The sequence below is a fragment of the Notamacropus eugenii genome, chromosome 4 (assembly GCF_028372415.1).
Source record: "Notamacropus eugenii isolate mMacEug1 chromosome 4, mMacEug1.pri_v2, whole genome shotgun sequence".
Classification (NCBI taxonomy): Eukaryota; Metazoa; Chordata; class Mammalia; order Diprotodontia; family Macropodidae; genus Notamacropus; species Notamacropus eugenii.
This window is the reverse complement of record NC_092875.1, coordinates 295,072,421-295,091,381: the sequence shown is the minus strand read 5'-3', so window position 1 is coordinate 295,091,381 and position 18,961 is coordinate 295,072,421. Positions and strand designations below refer to the sequence as shown.

The 18,961-nt window shown below is 37.7% G+C and overlaps 1 protein-coding gene across 4 annotated transcripts in view; it reads left to right on the top strand.

Annotated features, from left to right (window-relative positions):
* JPH1 (junctophilin 1) overlaps positions 1–8,050 on the top strand; it is a 96,587-nt gene extending 88,537 nt beyond the window's left edge. Inside the window, exons 5-6 of one of the 4 annotated variants that reach the window (XM_072604909.1) lie at positions 5,336–5,431; positions 7,371–8,050. In XM_072604909.1, coding sequence (XP_072461010.1) covers positions 5,336–5,416 — 81 coding nt within the window. In that variant the 3' untranslated portion in view covers positions 5,417–5,431; positions 7,371–8,050. Of the gene's footprint in view, positions 1–5,335; positions 5,432–5,613 lie in introns of all 4 variants that reach the window. The other 3 variants (XM_072604908.1, XM_072604907.1, XM_072604905.1) reach the window with 3 other exon arrangements.
* The last annotated feature ends 10,911 nt before the right edge of the window (positions 8,051–18,961 follow it).

The following is an 18,961-nucleotide window of genomic DNA, read 5'->3' as shown; positions in this document are numbered from 1 at the left end:
ACAAAGAATGAATAATCCCTACTCACAAGGAGATTGCATTCTAATGAGTAAGCATTAGGTACATATATAAGCATATGAAGAATAATTACAAAATAGTTAAAAGACATTTGGGAGGGAAGGCAATAGCGGGAAGTGGGGTAGGAATCTGAAAATCGTGTGTGTGTGTGTGTGCATGTAAAGTATGATGTTTGAGCTGTGTCTTGGAGAAAGAGAAAAACAAAGGATAGTATTCTGTGTATGAAGAAGAGCCAATATAAGGAAACAGAGATGAAAAATGAAGCGTTATGTGAGAGGAACAAAGAAAAGGCGAGTTTGACTAGATTCCAGAGTAGAAGCAAGGTATTAATGTACAGAGGCTAGAAAGATAGGAACCAGGTTGAGAAGAGCATTAAAAGCCAAACAGAGGAGTCTGTATTTTATTCTAGAACCAATGGAAGCCACTGGGACTGACTGAGCTCCAAAGACTCAGTTAAGGAGAATTACTTTGGCTGCTGGGTGGAAAATGGATTGTAGTGAGAAGAGACTTGAGGTAGGGACATAATTAGGAAACTTGCAATTATGCAGGTGAAAAATGATGAGGTCTTGAATTAAGATGGTTGCATGAATAGAGAAAAGGGGTCATGTACAAGAGAAGTTGTGGTCCTAGAATAAGCAAGATTTGGCAATAATGACTGAATATGTGAGGAGATGTAGAGAACACAGCTGATGAGCCTGAGAGGCTATTAGAATGGTGATGCCAACTATAGAAATAGTGACATTTGGAAAAGGATTGGATGGGGTGGGGGCAGTTGCAGAATTGAGTTTCAGATTTCTTGTACTTCCAGTTTGAAATCTCGAATTGTCTGTTGATGATATGGAACTGGATCTCAAAAGAGAGAGTGGGACTGGATATTTAGATGTGAAAGTTGTCTGGATAGAGAAGATAATTGAACCCAGAGGAACTGATTAGATGACCAGAGAAGAGGCCCCAGGACAGTTTGAGGGAACACTCAGTATTAGAGGGTGTGATGTGAATAATGAGCCAGCAAAGGAAACTAAGAGGGAGTAGTCAGATAGGAGGAGAATCTAGAGAAAGTAGTGTCACAAGTACCTAGAGAGAAGGGAGTATCCAGGAGGACAGGATGGTCAAGATTGTCAAATGTAGCAGAAAGGTCAGTTAGGTTGAGGACTGAAAAAAGAACATGTGATCTGGAAATTAAGAAATCATTGGTAATTTAGAGAGAATAGTTTCGGTGGAGTGAGAGTGGTAATGAGATTGCAACGAGTTGAGGAAAAGGAAAGAAAATGAAAGCAACAAGCATAGATAGCTTTTTCTAGGAGTTCAGAGGAAGAGAGGCAAGATATTGAATGACAACTTGAGGGGAGTGGATCTGGAGTTTGGTTTGGTTTTTGTTTTTTTTTTTTTAAGGGAGGACTTGGGCATAATTGATGCTTAAAAGAGGATACAATCTGCTGGAGAAGTCAGGAGAGCATGAGATCAAAGATGTGTAGGGGTTTGCCTTGGCAAGGAGGAGAGCTATCTTATCAGAAACTCACATAAAGTGAGAAAGGAAGAGAAAAGAAAAGATGATTCAAGGGATTTTGAGGTATAGGTAGAGGTGTCAAACTCACAGCTATTTGCAGCCCAAACCAGATTAAAATGTAAAGAAGAAACGCTTAACAAAATAAATAAAAATACAATATAATATGACGTTGATTTGTTGTTTTCTAAGTCACTGTATAGTCTCCAAGGATCCATTTCCTATTTGAGTTTAACATCCTTGAACTGTTGAGAACTATAGAAGAGGGAGTGTATGCTGAATGGCCTCCATTTTCTCAATCAAGTAAGAGGTTAAACTCCTCAACTGAGGAAGTGGGAGAAAGGGGGCAGGAATGGAACACTTGAGGAAAGGAGAAGGTTTAGAATAGCTTCTGAAAGGAGTGAGATGGAATTAATTTGGGTGAAATTAATTTGTAGTATACCCAGTCAGCATGGTTCTATGAATTCCCCCAATTCTGTTCAGCACATGAGTTAGGTGAAAAGGAGGAGCATGGTGGGAATAATCTAAGGGTTGAGTTTATCACGAACAAGGGGGTAAGGGGTTCAGATAGATGGCAGTGTAAGAAATTGAATTGCTTGACTGTAGTGTGAAGATTGGGAAGTAAGAAAAGTAAAATCAGAGCAGAGATGGTAATGACCTGAGAAAGTACTGAAGAGTAGAAGGATTAACCTTCACAGTGAGCTCAAAGAAAAGGTTTGGGTGGGACAGATGCAGTGATAGGAAGTTATGGTCAAATAAAGGAATGTCAGAGTTTTTCATTACGGAAGTGGAACACTTGTGGGTAATGATAAATCCAGGATATGACTATCCCTGTGTATGGCTAAGGTGGAGTTGAGTGGGTTGTAGAGTTTGAAACTGAGGGATTAGAAAGTTAAGAAGTTTGAGGGAGCAACAACGTGGATATGAAGCCTTTAACATAAGGGTAGTTGTAGAAGAGAGGAAGACAGTGAACCAAGCAGTAATTTATTTAAGAAAGAAGAGGGAAATGACCTGAAGGCCAGTAAACAACATATAACATGATTTGAATAGGGTAGAAAAGTTTGATGCAAAGAAAAGCTTTGCTGTAAAGAAGAGATTGCTGAGGAATGGTGGGAGAGTCTAGAAATAACAGTGAGGAGCAAGGAGTATTCCAACCAGTCTTCCAAGACCAGTATGTGGGGAGAAACAGGAATGGGAGTGAAAGTATAGCCAGTACAAAAGATTGATTCCTAATTGGATCAGATCTGGTGAGGAGATTGATTATGTGAGACTTTTTATTAAATAGAACTTGTAATCAAATCAACAAGGCAGATAAGTGGCACAGTAATAGAATGCCAGGACCTGGAGTTAAGAAGACTCATCTTCAGGAGTTCAGTTATGGCCCCAGACACTTACTAGCTGTGTGACCCTGGAGAAGTCATTTAGCTCTGGTTGGCTCAGTTTGCTCATCTGTAAATTGAGCTGGAAAAAGAAAGGACAAACCACTCTAGTATCTTTGCCAAGAAAATCCCAAATAGAGTCATAAAGAGTCAGACAGGACTGAAAAAACAACAAAAATCAAATCAGCAAAGTAATTAGGGCAGGCCATGTAAATAGCCTTGTTAGATGAGAATAGACACTGGTAAGGGTCTCTGTTAAAAAGGGAACCTGCCTTAAAAAATCATCACTGAGCATGATGATATTGGGTTTTAGGGCATGTTTTGATTATGAATATAGGAAATGAAAATTTGCAGCTATAAAGTTAAGTAATTTAAATCTAATTTAAATTTGAGAGAAATTAATTTGTAGTGTACCCAGGGTGAGTAATTTAAATCTAATCCACTATTACAAAATTGTCAGGATATTTTTTAATTTAGTTTATTTTGTCACATTCTTAATTCTGAAATGTCTCCCTCCCTCCTCACTCCACACGAGAGAAGGCCACCATTTAACACAGATATATAAATATATGTAAAATGATACTATATGTACTTCTGTTTATCCATTCTTTCTCTGGAGGTAGATAACAGCTCCCTTCATAGGTCTCTTATTTGCGTCTTTTGTAGTTTTGGTGGAACTCAGAATAACTTAGTTGTTCACAATTATTCTTTGAACAATATTGCTGTTACTGTATACAGCGTTCTCTTAGTTTGGCTCATTTTGCTCTTCATTACTTAATACAATTCTTTTCATGTTTTTCTAAAATCAATTTGCTCATTATTTCTTACAGCATTATACTATTCCATCACAGTCGTGTGCCATAACTTTTTTAGCCATTCCCCAGTTGATGGACATCCCCTCAATTTCCAGTTTTTACCACCACAAAAAGAGCTGCTATAAATATTTAGAATACTTTGGGAAATAGATGTAATGGTGGTATTGCTGGGTCAAAAAGTATGCACAGTTTAATATCTCTTTGGGCATAATAATTGCTCTCCAAAATGGTTGGATCAGTTCATAGTTCCACCAACAATGTATTAATGTTCCAGTTTTTCCACATCCCCTCCAACATTTATCATTTTCCCCTTCTGTCATTTTAGGCAATCTGATAGGTGTAAGATGATATCTCAAAGTTGTTTTAATTTGCATTTCTCTAATCAGTAATGATTTAAATCATTTTTCATGACTGTAGCTTTGATCGCATCTTTGAAAAACTGTCTGTTCACATCCTTTGGCCACTTATCAATTGGAGAATGACTCATATTCTTATAATTTGGCAATGTATATTTGACAAATATATTTGATCAATATATATTTGAGATATGAGACCTTTATTTGAGAAACTTTCTATAAAAGATTTTTTCCCAAAATTTTCTGCTTTCCTTCTAATCTTGGCTACCTTAATTGCCCAAAAAAGCTTTTTAACTTAATGTAATCAAAATTATCCATTTTCTGTCTCACAGTGCTCTCTACTTCTTGCTTATTCATAAATTCTTCTCCTATCCATAAGTCTAATAGGTAACGTGTTCCATGTTGTTCTAGTTTTCTATCATGTATTTCTTAAGTATACCACCTGTCAAACTGGCCTGGGGAATATGGACTTGAGAAAATGTATGTAAAAAGTGCTATTTCCCAAATGTGTGTGTGTGTGTGTGTGTGTACATATGTATGTATATTTACTTTTAAAAGGGAGTGGTATGCAAAAAGGTAAACATAAAAAGGTAAGAGAAACAGAATTTCATTTTAGCTTTCTCTAAATTCTTGTTATAGGGCAGGGGTTCTTAATTTTTTGTGTGTCCTGGACCCCTTTAACAGACTGGCAAAGCTTGCGCACTCTCAGAATGTTTTTAAATGCATAAAATAATTCACGGGATTGTAATTAATTAGATTACAATTATTTCAATAACATTGAATTTCAAACATTCAGACATTCAGTAACATTATTTCAATAACACTGAAACAATTATACAAATATTTTCAAAGTAAATTTATGGACCTCATGTTACAAAACCCTTATGGTAGAAGGTTTTTATTTAACCTGACTACGTTCATGAGAAAGTAAATCTTCCTAAACTGAATTCCCAGTAGCTGAAATCCACAGGAATGCTGAATGCCATCCCATGTGATGCGTCTATCTTTACAATGACTGATACTCCAATGTTGGGAGCTACATACACAGAGTTGTGTTGTCACTTATAGAACAACCTCTAGCATTAGGATTGCTCAATTGAGTTATATCAATGTCACTTTTACCTTTTTTTTTTTTACAGCTTGGATGACTGGTTGTGTTTGAAGTTATAGAATTGAGTTCATTGGTAATTCACTTAATGCGTTAACTTCATCCTTGAGAGTTTTTTTACCCTGAAGAAGTAATATTTATTTTGTTTTGTTTTCAGGGTCCTAATTCAGTCATGATTGTCCTGGTCATGCTGCTGAATATTGGCTTAGCCATTCTTTTTGTTCACTTTCTAACTTGATTGGAATTAGGAAAGGTAAGACTAGTATCATTTTCATGTAAACTCACAAGACATAATAGTTTCAATTCCCTTAATTCAGATTTATAATCACAATTTTTTTGTTTTTGTTTTGTTTTTGTTTCCTTTTTTTTTTTTCCAATATTTCTGTAATGTCCTTTATTTTCATTTTGGCTATGCCTGAATGTGATTCAACGTAGTTACTTACTGATATCACTGTTTTGACCCTTCAGTGAAGTCATGACAACTAGTGGAATTAGCCCACAGTTCTCTGCAGTAGTGTCATCAGCCTTTTAAATGGCAACCCACCAGTCATGCTCAGACACAGGGAAGGAGGCTTGGAATTAGGATGGGATCGCAAGAGAGATATCTGAGACTTGGAAAATTCAGCCAGAGGACCTGTTCAGTTCCCTTGGGGATGGTTTGTGGCTTTGGGGTCCTCTGAAGGCTGAAGCAAGCAGCTATGTTGGAGAGCAAAACTTAATAATTTTTTTCTATTTAAAAAGCAAAAGCCAAACAAAACACCAAATCTGCTGCTGCAGCCCCCAACCGGTGAAGTGCATTGGCTACAGCAGAGTGTGACTAAACTGGAAATGTATGGAGCTGCACTTTTTGTTGATGGAAGCTAACAGCTGCCTTACTGTTTTACCATCTGACGTTTTTAGTAGGGAGCTGGGGAAAGGACTGCCAGAGGAATGCGGGCAGAGGATACTGTTGCTGTGGAAGTGACTCCAACGTTCACTCCTTTCTCATTAGAAGAAATAGTTAGCAGCATCACTCACCAGTCTTATGCCATTACCTGCTGCTTTTAACTTCTCCTGTGGTGTTCTGGGAGATTACGTTTTCTTTTGCTTGTGCATGACTGTTCATTTTGCTGTTGATTTACATTTGATGTATAGCCATGATAAGTAATGGTGTGAAGTCCTGGCTAGTGAAAATGTAATTGTTGCATCTTGAGGTAAATGCAAAACCCATCTAGTATCCACATGTATTTTCATAGGAAGGCAGAGCTCTTCATTTATTTTCCTAAACTGGTAAAACTCTGTTTCTCTTTCATGCTGATTGGGCAGAGTCTGGAGGCACTACGATGTCTTCCTGAGAAATCACTAGACTTGACTTGTTTGTGTCAGTACCACACTGAATTACTTATGGAACATGGAGGCTCTTTGGGGTGATATTCTTAAATGGGTAGCTAGACTACAACAGGATTCTGAGAAATAGAATCAAAGCTTTGCATGGTTTGGGGATTTGTTTTTTCTTTTTTTTTTCTATTGCCTTCATGTTAATAGCGATAAGTGTTCAAAAGATTCAGTTTCATCGCTGACGTACCCTATAAGTGAGTAATCTTGTTAGAGGCCAGTTCCAATGAAAATGAAGCTGAGATGCTAATAATAACTATTATTCGGTGGGGATAGACTTATTTTGTGTTGAATACATTCAGGTAGAGCATATAAATGCGTTTTTAAAATCACTGCTTATCAAATTTATGCCTTTCGTGTTTTTTTAAAGACCATATGTAATTTTGTTTCAAGTTTAAAAGCCTTAGAAACTTTCATTTGGGGTATTTGTTTTTTGTGATATTTATTATTAAATGAGCTGCATTTATTTTGTGATGTTAAACTGTAATTACTATATCCTTTACTATTAAAAAGCATGCATATTTACTTGCAGAAACTGTATGTAGGATGCTTGTCCTCAAAGTAAACATTTTTATTATTTAAAAAATAAATTGGAGGAAGGAAGAGACTTCCATCTCTTTATTTCAAATATTTCATCATCTGCAGTTTGGGAAACTTTTTGTAAACCTTTTCATTTTGTGCACGATATAACAAGAATTATTTCCAACTTGTATGCTGTCTTTTCAGGACAGCACTTACAGTAACATAGGTGAGGACTTAATGCTTTGTCTCCTGAGCCAGCTAACTGCAGGGTAGTAACCCAGTGGTGTTTTTTGCAGAAGTACAGTATGTTGAGAATCCTGTGTGTGACCAGTATGGAATCAAGAAGAAAGCAGAAAGAGAGCAAATGAAAATTGCAACCTGTGTATTTATTTTTTTAAAAAAATCATACTTTTACTTTGATATTTAGGAAGCAACATTTTTAAATTAAAAAATGTTTGTCTCTATATAAATCTTGGTACTAGAGGTCACTGCTCCTTCCTGTCCCACTCCATGTCTCCTTACTGGGAAAGCTGATTTTTTAACTGAAATATTTAATTCTTATTAAATGTTTATTTAAAGTACTTAATGCTTTGGAAATAATGAGTAACAGATAACTTCAGAAAATGTTTATAAAGTAAGCATGGTGGTTCCATTTATAAATATATGTATGATTTCTAAGCTTTTTTAAAAACCAAGCTCAAAACAGAAATTGTTGGTATTTTTCTAAAATGTGCACAAGCTGTATTTTACATGAAAGGCTATTTATAATGGGTTGTTATACTGTACACTACATTTTGGACAGCACATGAAGTCTGCCAATGTACTTAATATGTCACTTTGTTTATTTAAAGTTTCTTGCTGTGAAAGAACTCTTTACCTATGAGTTCCTTTATTTATAGTCCTTGACCCCAAAATGTATAATGTACAGTTTTCACAACTGTATTTGCTCTAATAAAAAAAGTTGGTTATTAATAAAGTTGCAGATGGGTTTCCTTTGTGTTTAAATTAGTTTTGTACGGTGCGTACTTTTTTGTTGTTGACATTGCCAATGGAAATTTAAAATGGATCAATCACATTATTTATTTCTTCATTTCTGCCACCTTCCCCCTTTAAAAAAAAAACAATCATTTTAAATGTTAAATATGAAATTTCATCTTACACTTTAAAAAATGGGATTACTGCTTTATCAAGGGAGTTTACTTTTACATTTAAAGAACTCTCCAAGTTAGTATAGACTTCTCTCCTACATAATAACCTTTCAGTTAATTAAAGTTGATTCAGCTATTTTGCTCCTTTTCTTAATGCCCAGAATAAATTAGTGTGTTACCATAGTCTCCTAGTGCCTAAGCTGATAAGTGGCAATTTAGACACCGTTGTAAGCCCAATTAACTCTCAGGTTACTGAAACTCCTTGAGTTTTAAGCTCCCTTTTGAGCCCAGAACGTTGCTGGGTTAAGATTAACCTGACATGTAAGCATACTAAGCAGCTAAAAGGTCCCTCTGGCACCAAATAGTTCCTCCATTTTCTTTTCCAAAGTAACTACCTACAATTTCCATATTAGCTACTTTTTTGGGTGAAAGGATTAAAGGTCTCTATTAAGGTGTTTCAGTCATTATCACAACTAAGTGAAGTAGCTGATCACCTTTAAGTACTTAGCAGGCTAATTTTTTTTTTAAAAGAAATGGTTTAACTTTTCATGGAAGGAGGTAAAGACCCATAGCATGTGGAAGGACAGACTGCTTATAAACATGATTACTGTTGTGGAGGAAGGGGCTTGAAGAAACTGAAGGCAACAAAGACCTGTGGAAGCCTGGGCCCAAAAGATAAGGAGAACAGCTTTTTGCCAGGTAGTAATTGGCCCCCACTGAGCCAGGTACCAGAATATATAAGTAGGCATGACTTTGGGGAATCTGGAAGATTCTTCAGACCCCATTTCTAGTAAATAATTTCCGATAGTGTGAAGCAAACTGAATAACTGACTTGCCAGTGGTCACACAGCTAGTTGTGTCCCAGCTAGGATTTGAATCTAGGAGGTAACTAGGTAGTGCCTTGGGTAGAGTGCTAGACGTAGAAGTAGGAATATCTGAGTTCAAATAATGACTCAGAACTTCCCAGTTCTGTGACTCTGAGCGAGTTGCCTCAAGAAACCTTGTCTATAAAAGAGGAGTAATAATAGTACTTACCTCCCAGGGTTGTATAAGGATCAAATGAAGTAGCATTTGTAAAGCATTTTGTAAAATTTAAAGCTAAATATGAGCTGTTGTTTTTATTATTACCTGACTTAAAGTCCAGTATTCTAACCATTGTGTCATGTTGAGTTAATTGAAGTACTCTTAATATATTCCTGGTGTACGCTTCCTTATCCTAAAAATCTACTCATTACCACTTCTGTTCCCATACCTCTCCTCCCATCCCATGAACACAGTGATAAAAAGTGTTTATCACTCTCTCCTTTTATCACAGCAAAGTAAGTCTCCAATTCGACATCTCCATCCTGACCTGATCCAGTAATATGATTGTGTGCAACTTTCAGCTAATATAATATGTGGAAAGCACTCTGAACTTGAAATGGAAAGGCCTGCTTTACAGTCCCAGTCTGTCAGTACTCCCTCCCCAACCTTTTAAATCATATTTCAATAATGTTGAATTGAATTAATAATCCATCCAAATGGTTGCATAAGAAGGAACACATGCAGGCGTTTCAACACAGTATTCCCCCCTCCCTTTTTTTTTTAATCTTATCATCCCTGTTCTATGCTAAAGAATGTGCTGGGTTGGGAGAGAGGAGGGAAGATCGAATAGGGAGAATGTGATATAAGGGAAACGAGTACCAATAAAAAATATTTTTAAGATCATTGTCAGCCCCCTCTATTGATCCAGGCCTTTCTCATGACTTATTAAATCATTTTGAAAGTTTCTTTATGTGCTATACATATATATATATATATATATATATATATATATATATATATATATACACATACACATATACACTATCTATAGTATGAACACACATTACAGTGTATTATAGTCTGCTCACAGAGAGAGAGAAAAAGAGTGTATGTATGAAATCAACTGTGCAAACTTGTGGTAAAGAGCATCTCTGCCAGGTAGCTGGTTCTCAGATGACAAGCACACAAGCTTTCCCAGAAGTGTAGAAACTGTCAGAACTGGCACTTGTAATTGATTGTACCTGTAATTTATTGTCTTCAAGAACCCAGAGACACTTCCATGTCATGATGAAGCCCTGGATTTCAGTAGAGCTTTAACACAAGGTAGTTTACAAAAAAAAAAAAAAAAACACAAAGAATTTTCAAAGTTCCTTAGAGCATATCAGAAGTTACATGTACTCACTGGTGCATCACTCATAATTGGTTCAGAAATATTCAGGAATCCATTCATTATATATACTAGGTATAAACATTAATGTCTGTTATCAAAATGCATGCTAGAAAGATACAATTAGGGAATATGAGAAATGAGTCTGACAAAGGTCTGCCACATTGTTTGTACCCTTAGCGACAAGAACTGGATTACCAATAAGTGCACAACCTAGAAAGATAAACACTAGTACAGAAAAATGTATTAATAGGCTTACTCAGCCATTGTGTTTAATCAGAGGGATTATGAAACATATAAATGACTCTGACTTTGGAGAAGTGAAAACATGTCTAATGAGAAAATGAAGGCACACCAGGGTAGCACAGTGTCCAAAGATGTTCCAAGAACCAAGGATAGAGTCTCACTAATGATGACTTGAAGGTCTGTGGTCGATGCAGGAATGACCAGAAATCAGGTTATTCCCTGAGGTGTGAAATCAGGTTATTCCCTGAGGTGTCATATGAACAGCTGAATGGTTCTTTACAAATTCTGCATCATCCTAACCTTGTGAGCTTTTTCTTAACAAGTAAGAGGTAAAAGAAGCTTTTTAAATTTAGCCACATACTTCGTTAGCTATTTCATGGGGTGTTTGGTTGTTGTAAAAATAATTCACATTTATATGTTGCTTTGAGGTTTACACAATATTTCCGTACATTGTTTTGCTTTATTCTCACAACCACCATATGAAGTAGGTGCTGTTATTATCCCTCTCTTACAGAGGAGGACACTGGGGGTGTCAAAAAGTTGGTAACTGTCTGAGGTGAGATTTGAGCCTAAGTCCAAGTTCCGTGTTTTATCTGTTGTGCCATGCTAGTTAAGGGAGAATGGGGAGCCATAGAATCCTAAAACACTCCTCTCCTCCCCTCCTCTTACCCTATAATAAACATGGAGATTCAGGTCACAGAAAACCTACATTTACTAAACCTTATTCCTTTTTCATCACTCTCCCCCCACCCCCACCAGAATATCTGATTTATCAAACAAGTAATCGGCAACAGAAGCAGTATTCTGTAATGGATGGCCTTGGAATCAGCAAGACCTAGAGTCTAGTCCCTCTGACACTGGCTGTGTGATCCCAAGCAATCGAACCTTTCAGTGCCTGGCCAACTGTCTATGCCTGGAAGTTGCAGAGCAGGTATCATCTAGCTGCATTGGTAGAGAGACCTTCCTCTTTCGTGAAGTTCTGCACCAATGAAATCACAGGTCTGGGGGGAAAAACCCAGCAAGAAAGCATCAAAACCATAACATGTACCCAGCATTAGAGATGGGACCATTGTGACTGCCTTGAATTAGGTAAGCTAAAAAATGAACGTTACCTCCCAGGTGTGGCTGAGACAGCCATGTGAAGGAAGACAATATGCTTTCTATGACGTTATTGGACCCTAATTTAATATAGCTTGTCTAACAGACCTTTCCTTTCAAGTCTGACCATATTCTTCTTTAAGTATGCACCCTTTAATAATCTTATTTTTATCGGGCTGTTCTCAGATTCCCACATTTGCAAGCCTACACAGAACTCCCTCTGTCCATCTGTGTAGGCTGCTAGTGTGTTCAATGTTCTGGTTAACAGATGAAAAACCATAAAAAATATGGAGGGATGTGTCAGTCTGCATGTATAGCTTTCATCCCATCCTTCCTAATTCCCTGTGAGACCAAGGACCAAAGGAAGCTTTGTTATCAGGAAAAGCTTAGTGATTGGCAGGAAATAAGGGGGCTTTTAGGAAAACATCCTGCTGTAGCTCCTAATTTGTGCCCTTAGCTATGGAACAGATGAAGGAAATCCACTCTCTGAGGAGGTTTTGGGTAAGCTCTGCATTTGACTTAGAAGTATAGATCACTAACATTTTTACATTAAAGGCATATATCCAAAATTAATGAAAAATGTTATTCAAAATTTCACTCCAAGTTGTCATCATTAGGCATCACTAGGACTAGGTTGCTCCCCATTTACCTTTTAAGAACTAAAGTATTAAGGTCCTCCCAAAATATGAACCCTACAGAGAAACTTCCAGGTTACAAGGAAGTGGTCAACATCAAATTGGACAAACGTTGGTCATCCTAAAGCACTCACATAATTACATGGGTCAACTGAGAAGGGGAAGGTCTGAGAATTACTAAGGGAGACAGCACCAAGATTTGGGGTGTTCTTTGATCTGGACTATGGCCTGCCTGCGAGCCCTGTTTTGTTCACTACTCAATACCCTTATTCAAATAGACCTCTCTACTTAGGAAGGCTCTTATTAGTTTTGCTTAGTTCTTAGGCATAACTCCACATACAAATTAAATTTTACCAAAAGCAATAAAACTACATTTCTTTAAAAGATATTCCATAACTGTCAATTCCCAAGCTGTCCTGCTGGTTATTCTGACAGTGTGACACTTCATTATCTATAGAGGCATTTTCCATTTATATCACAGAGGCTCCTTAGAAAAAAGGGACTTGAAAAGGTCGCTTGAAACTTTTTGACCTACAATTTTCTCATCTGTAAAAGGGAAAGTGCTTTACTTGATACCCTTTTTAAGGTTTTAAATTTATTTTTATTGCTATCTTTTGTTTTTATATCACCTTTATTTCCAGATATATCTCATCCTCCTCCCCTAACCAGAGAACCATCCCTTGTAATAAAGAATAACAAAAAGAAGAAACCAAAAACAGTTCAACAAAACTAACCAACATAGCAACTATTTGGCTCTCTATATTTAATGCTCCGCACCAGTCCTCCTACCACCAGCCCTTCAAAGAAGATAGAGAGCTGTATTTATTCATACTTTCTCTGGAGCCAAGCTTGATTATTATAACATTTCATTTTTTATGGGTTTTATTAGGGGGGGAGGGAGTTGTTAGTAATCTCTCTGCACCTTAGTTTCTTTATCTGAAAAAAATGGAATTAAAAATACCTGCAAGTACTTTGCTCACTGGGTGAAACTTCAGTGAGATAGTGTGTGAAGTGAGATATACATATATCCATATGTGTATATATGTGTGTATGTGTATATAAATATATAGGTGTGTGTGTGTGTGTGTATACACACATATATTATGTCAGCTGTTATAATTAGTGGGATGACAGGAGCGCAAAACAGGTGGGTGAAGATCAAGCCATTATCAATTCCTGTGAATGCTGAGCTTTCAGAGGGAACAGTTAGTCAAAAAACATTAAGTTCCTACTATGTATCAGGTACTATGCTAAGCTGCAGGGATACAAAAAGAGGCAAAACATAGTCCCTGCCCTCAAGGAGCTCACAATCTAAAGGAAGACAACAAGCAAACAAAATGTACAAATAAGCTATACACAGGATAAGGAGGAAAAAATCAACAGAGGGAAGGCACTAAAATTAAGAGGGTTTGGGAAAGACTTCTTATAGAATATGGAATTTTAGCTGAATGATAATGGTATTTGAAGAAACCACGGAAGTAGAGGAAACCAAGGGTCAGGAAGGGCTTCCTAAAAGGTTTTAAGGAAAATCCAGGGTAGCTTGCCAGATGGAGCCAGGTTGGGGGGATGGGGGGGTTAGAGGGCCAATTGCTCATCCTCTCCACATTCATCGCCCATTCCTCTTCCTTCTTTAGGGGGCACAGGATTTCTTTTGTGTTTCTTCTTGGTTTGTTTCCTGTACACTTGGAACAGGAACCCTTCAGTAGAACTCACAGACCAAGACTGAACTCCTGAAAACGTTTAATTTTAAATTCTGGAGAGAATGTAAGGGAAAAAGAAACAAGACAGAACCTCATCCAAGGCCATATCTTAGATTTGGGAACTTTTCTTTTTCTGCTCTAAAAGGGGACTTACTGGCACCCTAAAATTATTGTGGGTGCAGCTCCAGTATTCCACTGTTCCTGCCCCCAATTCTTGACTAGGTTGCAGGATTTTTTTCTCTTTTTCCCCTTGGCTTTACCCCAAAGATTGGAATTTTCTAAAAAAGGCATTAGTAATACATAAGTTGGAAAAGATTAAGGTATAAATGACACCTAGAGAGGAGTGAACTGTTGAGGTATAGAGCACACGAAGCTTAGCCCAAACTAGCCAAGTAACTCAGCAGAGAACAGAAAGCTAAATGTGGAGTCAGGAAGACCCGAGTTTGAATCCTGCCTCAGTCATTTATAGCTGTGTCACCCTGGGCAGGTCCCTTTATCTCTCTGTGCCTTATTTCTCATCTAGAAAAAGGGGGTTGGATTAGATGACCTCTAAGGTCCCTTGGAGCTGTAAATCTATTATCCCTGATCCATTGCCAGTCATCTCTGGAGGTGAGTGAGGCTGATGACTTTGTGCAGATCTGCCTTACTTAAGTCCAAATCACTTGCAAGTCAAGACAGCGGCCTTATATCATTGGTCTTCTTCAAGAACAAAGGACAGATAACAAAAAGCTATTATCCTATGACTAACAAGCCCATTCCCCTTTGCCAGTATCTGGCCCAGTTGCCACATGACCTCTCCATCTTGCCTTGTGAAAAACCCCAAATCCAAGAATTGCAATTGACCTTAGAGGCTGTAGAGTCCAATTCAATCCCTCACCAACTTACCTGACTTTTGACTACCCAGCATCTTCATGAAGAGTTTAAGTGAGAGAGAACTCACTACCTCCTGAGGTTGGAGAAAGGCAGCCCTTTCCAGCTTTGAATAGCTTTGTTGGTTGAGAAGTATTTCTTTCACATAGCCTCCTTAAATCTGCTCTCTGCAGCTTCTTCTCATTTCCCCTAATTCTGTCAAGACTCAAGCAGAACTAATGAGACCCTATATATACAACCTAAAGTATTTTATGAAGCCATCAGTATAAATAGAAAGAAAGGAGAAGGCAGACAAGTGCACAGTAGGCATTGGTAATCATCTTTCTGAATTCAAATCTGACCTCAGACACTTACTACCTATATGACACTGCACAAGTCACTTAACTCTGATTGCCTCTGTTTCCTCATCTGTCAAATGAGCTAGAGAAGGAAAGGATAAATCACTACAGTATCTTTGCCAAGAAAACCTCAAATGAGGTAACGAAGAGTTGGATTTGACTGAAAATCACCAAACAACAAATATACCATTTTATCCAGACAGTAGAAAAATTTGATTGAATTTGCTTAGAAACATTTTTGTGCCTACAAGCCCTAAACTGGGAGTTAGAAGGTCTAGGTTCTAGTCCCAATTAAGATAATTTATTATTAAATTATTTATTATTAAATTAGTCACTACCACAATTGGTTCATTTTAACACACTGCTTTACATATGAGTCTGTGTTTCTTCATTTGTAAAACAAATAGAAAAATACCCACATTTCTTGTTTCCCATGGATGTTGCCAGAATAGCAAGGGAAGGTAGAATGTTATCATGGAAATGACACTAGATCTGTAGTAAAAGGACCTGAGTTCAGATTCTACCTGAGGCTTCCAACCTGTGTGATTTTTGACAAAGCACTTAATCCCTCTAGGTCTCAGTTTCCTCATCTGTAAAATTGAGCTAGAGGGTCTCCAAGGTCCCTTCCAGCTCTAGAACACATCACCCCCTTCTTCTCCCTGAAGCTTCTAGACAACAAAACCACCAGGCCCTGCTTGTGCTTGCCAAAGTCTGCTCCCAGGACACAGCAGTTCTTGCCTCCAGTGATCTTCTGCTCATATCTGATGCAAGGTGGGCTTCCAGATATCTCTTAGAACAAAGAAATATAGCTGCCAGGCAGTTAAGGGTCATGAAGAATCTACAGAGCCAACCTTGACTCTTCATCTGCTTTTGTCATCAGACTTCACTGATACTCATTTCCCAATTGTTAGCATAAGCCTCACCCCCACTTCCTCCACCTCCACTCTCTTTTACTTTGCCCATTCTGGCAATACTGAATACCTGAATGTCAGAGGACTCAAATACCACCTGTTGGCTTCCTCATTTCCATTCTTAACCTTCCTCCAATGTCTTACTACAGATCAGGACAGCTAGGTGGTACAGTGGATAGAGCACCAGTGAAGGAGTCGGGAGGACCTGAGTTCAAATCTCACCTCAGACACTTGACACTCACTAGCTGTGTGACCTTGGGCAAGTCACTTAACCCCAATTGCCTCATCCTGGGTCATCTCCAGTGATCCTGATGAATATCTGGTCACTGGATTCAGATGGTTCTGGAGGAGAAGTGAGGCTGGTGACCTGCACAGACCTCCTTCACTCAAAACAAAGTCAAGTGCAAGTCATGTCATTATTTCTCTGATGGCATGGTCTTCTTTGGCAATGAAGGATGAACACACACACACTCCAGATCATTCCACCCCATTCCTTCCATGGTGCCCTTCAAGTTCTTTAATTAACAAACTTCTTTTCATATTATACCACTTCCTCTCTGATTTCTTCCATCTTCTATTACTCACTAAAACCAAGCCTTTCCACCTAACATTCCTTCCAGTAGTTTCTCTCATTTCCCTCCTATTCACTGGTCAGAATACTCCTTGCTTCCCATTGCCACTTCCACACTTTCCCTCTACTACTATCTGTTTTACTTCAGACAACTGCCTCCTCTATTCCACCCTCCCCTTAACACCTCCCTTTCTCTCATCCCCTTCCCTACCTACTTCCCTGTTGAGTAAGTATATACCCATCTGAGATAGAGACAGAAAGAGAGAGAGAGAGAGAAAGTGCACTCTTCCCGCTTTGAACCAACTGCAATGAGAGGTTCAAGTGTAACACATTACTCACACTTCATTTTCCCCTCCACTATAAAAGTTCTTCCTCTTTTATGTGAGATAATTTCCCCAATTCTTCATCTCCTTTCCCCTTTCTCTCATCTATCTCTCACCCCTTCTTTTTTTTTAGATCATCCCAACATAATTGACTCATACCAATACTTTCTACCTATGTAAACTCCTACTGCCCTAATAACAATAAAGTTCTTAGGAGTTGTATCTTCACATATGTGAATGTAAGCAGTATACAGTCCCTTGTGATTCCTCTTTCATGTTTAACTTTTTTATGCTTGAGTCTTGAATTTGAATGTCAAATTTCCTATTCAGCTGTAGTCTTTTCATCAAGAAGATTTGAAAGTCCTATATTTCACTAACTGCCCATTTTTTTCCCCCAAATTATGCTCAGTTTAACAGGTAGGTTATTCTTGGCTATAATCTTAGATATTCCAAGGCCTCTGCTCCTTAAACATGAAAGCTATTCAATCTTATGTGATTCTGTCTCCAGAGTATTTGAACGGTTTCTTTCTGGCTGCTTGCAATATTTTCTCCTTGACTTGAGAGCTCTGGAATTTGGCTAAACTCTTCCCCATAGTTTTCACTTTGGGATCTTTTCCAAGAGGAGATGAGTGGATTCTTTTCATTTCTATTTTACCCTCTGGATATAAGATATTGGGACAGTTTTTCTTTATAATGTCTTGAAATACTGTGTCTAGGTTCCTTCTTTGATCATGGCTTTCAAGTAGTCCAATAATTCTTAAATTATTTCACTTTGATCTATTTTCCAATTCAGTGGTTTTTCTGGTGAGATATTTCACATTTTCTTTTTTCATTCTTTTAAGTTTGTTTTATTGTTTTCTGCTGTCATATGGAATCATTAGTTTCAAATTGCCCAATTCTAATTTTTAAGAAATTATTTTATTTGGTGATCTTTTGTACCTCTTTTTTCATTTGGCCAATTCTGCTTTTGAAGGAGTTCCTTTCTTCAATGAATTTTTATGCCTCTTTTACTACAGAATAAATTCTTGGGGGGTTTTTAGGTGTTATTTTCTTTAGGTTTTTTATGTTCCTATCAAATTGTTAATTCTCTTTTCATAATTTTCCTTCATCACTCATTTCTTTTCCCAATTTTTCCCCCATTACCAATAGAAAGACAAAAATAAAACAATTCCTGCTCCCAAGGAACTTGCTTTCTACTGGGGATATACAACTAAATAGGAAGTAATTTGAGAAAGGAGAGAGCAATACAACAGGGGAGAGGGAATCAGGGAAGGCTTCATGGAAGAAGTAGCACTTGAACTGAGGCTTGAAGGAAGATAAGGAATTAATTCTGAGAGGTGGAGATGAGGAAGGAATACAACTCATTTGTGAAGGATGGCTGTGCAAATTTGTGGAAGCTGGAAATGGAATATTGAGTCTGGGAAATATGGAGAGTACACGAAGATGAGTTGTAAGATAGGACTCAAGAGTACAAGCTGTGTGTTCTGGGCAAATCACCTAACCCTGATTGCCTAAAAAGCAAAAAAAAGATAAGTCTCAAGTGGAAAGTTGGAAGCAAATTGTGGAGAACCAAGGAAGCTGTATGTTTTCTAAGAGGCAACAAGGGACACACTGAAAGTTTTTGAACAGGAGAGTGATACTGTCAGGACTGTACATAAAGAGCCATGGACCCATTGGAATCAAGAGACCTTGGTTTTTTTAAATCTAGCCTCTGCCTCTTCTTTGTTGAACAAGCATGGACAAGCCACATTATATATCTGAACCTAGAAGTTTCATCCTCTAGAAAATGGAGATAGCCAAACTAACATTACTTCACAGGATTACTCAAGGAACATGTTTTTTAAACTACAAAGCAC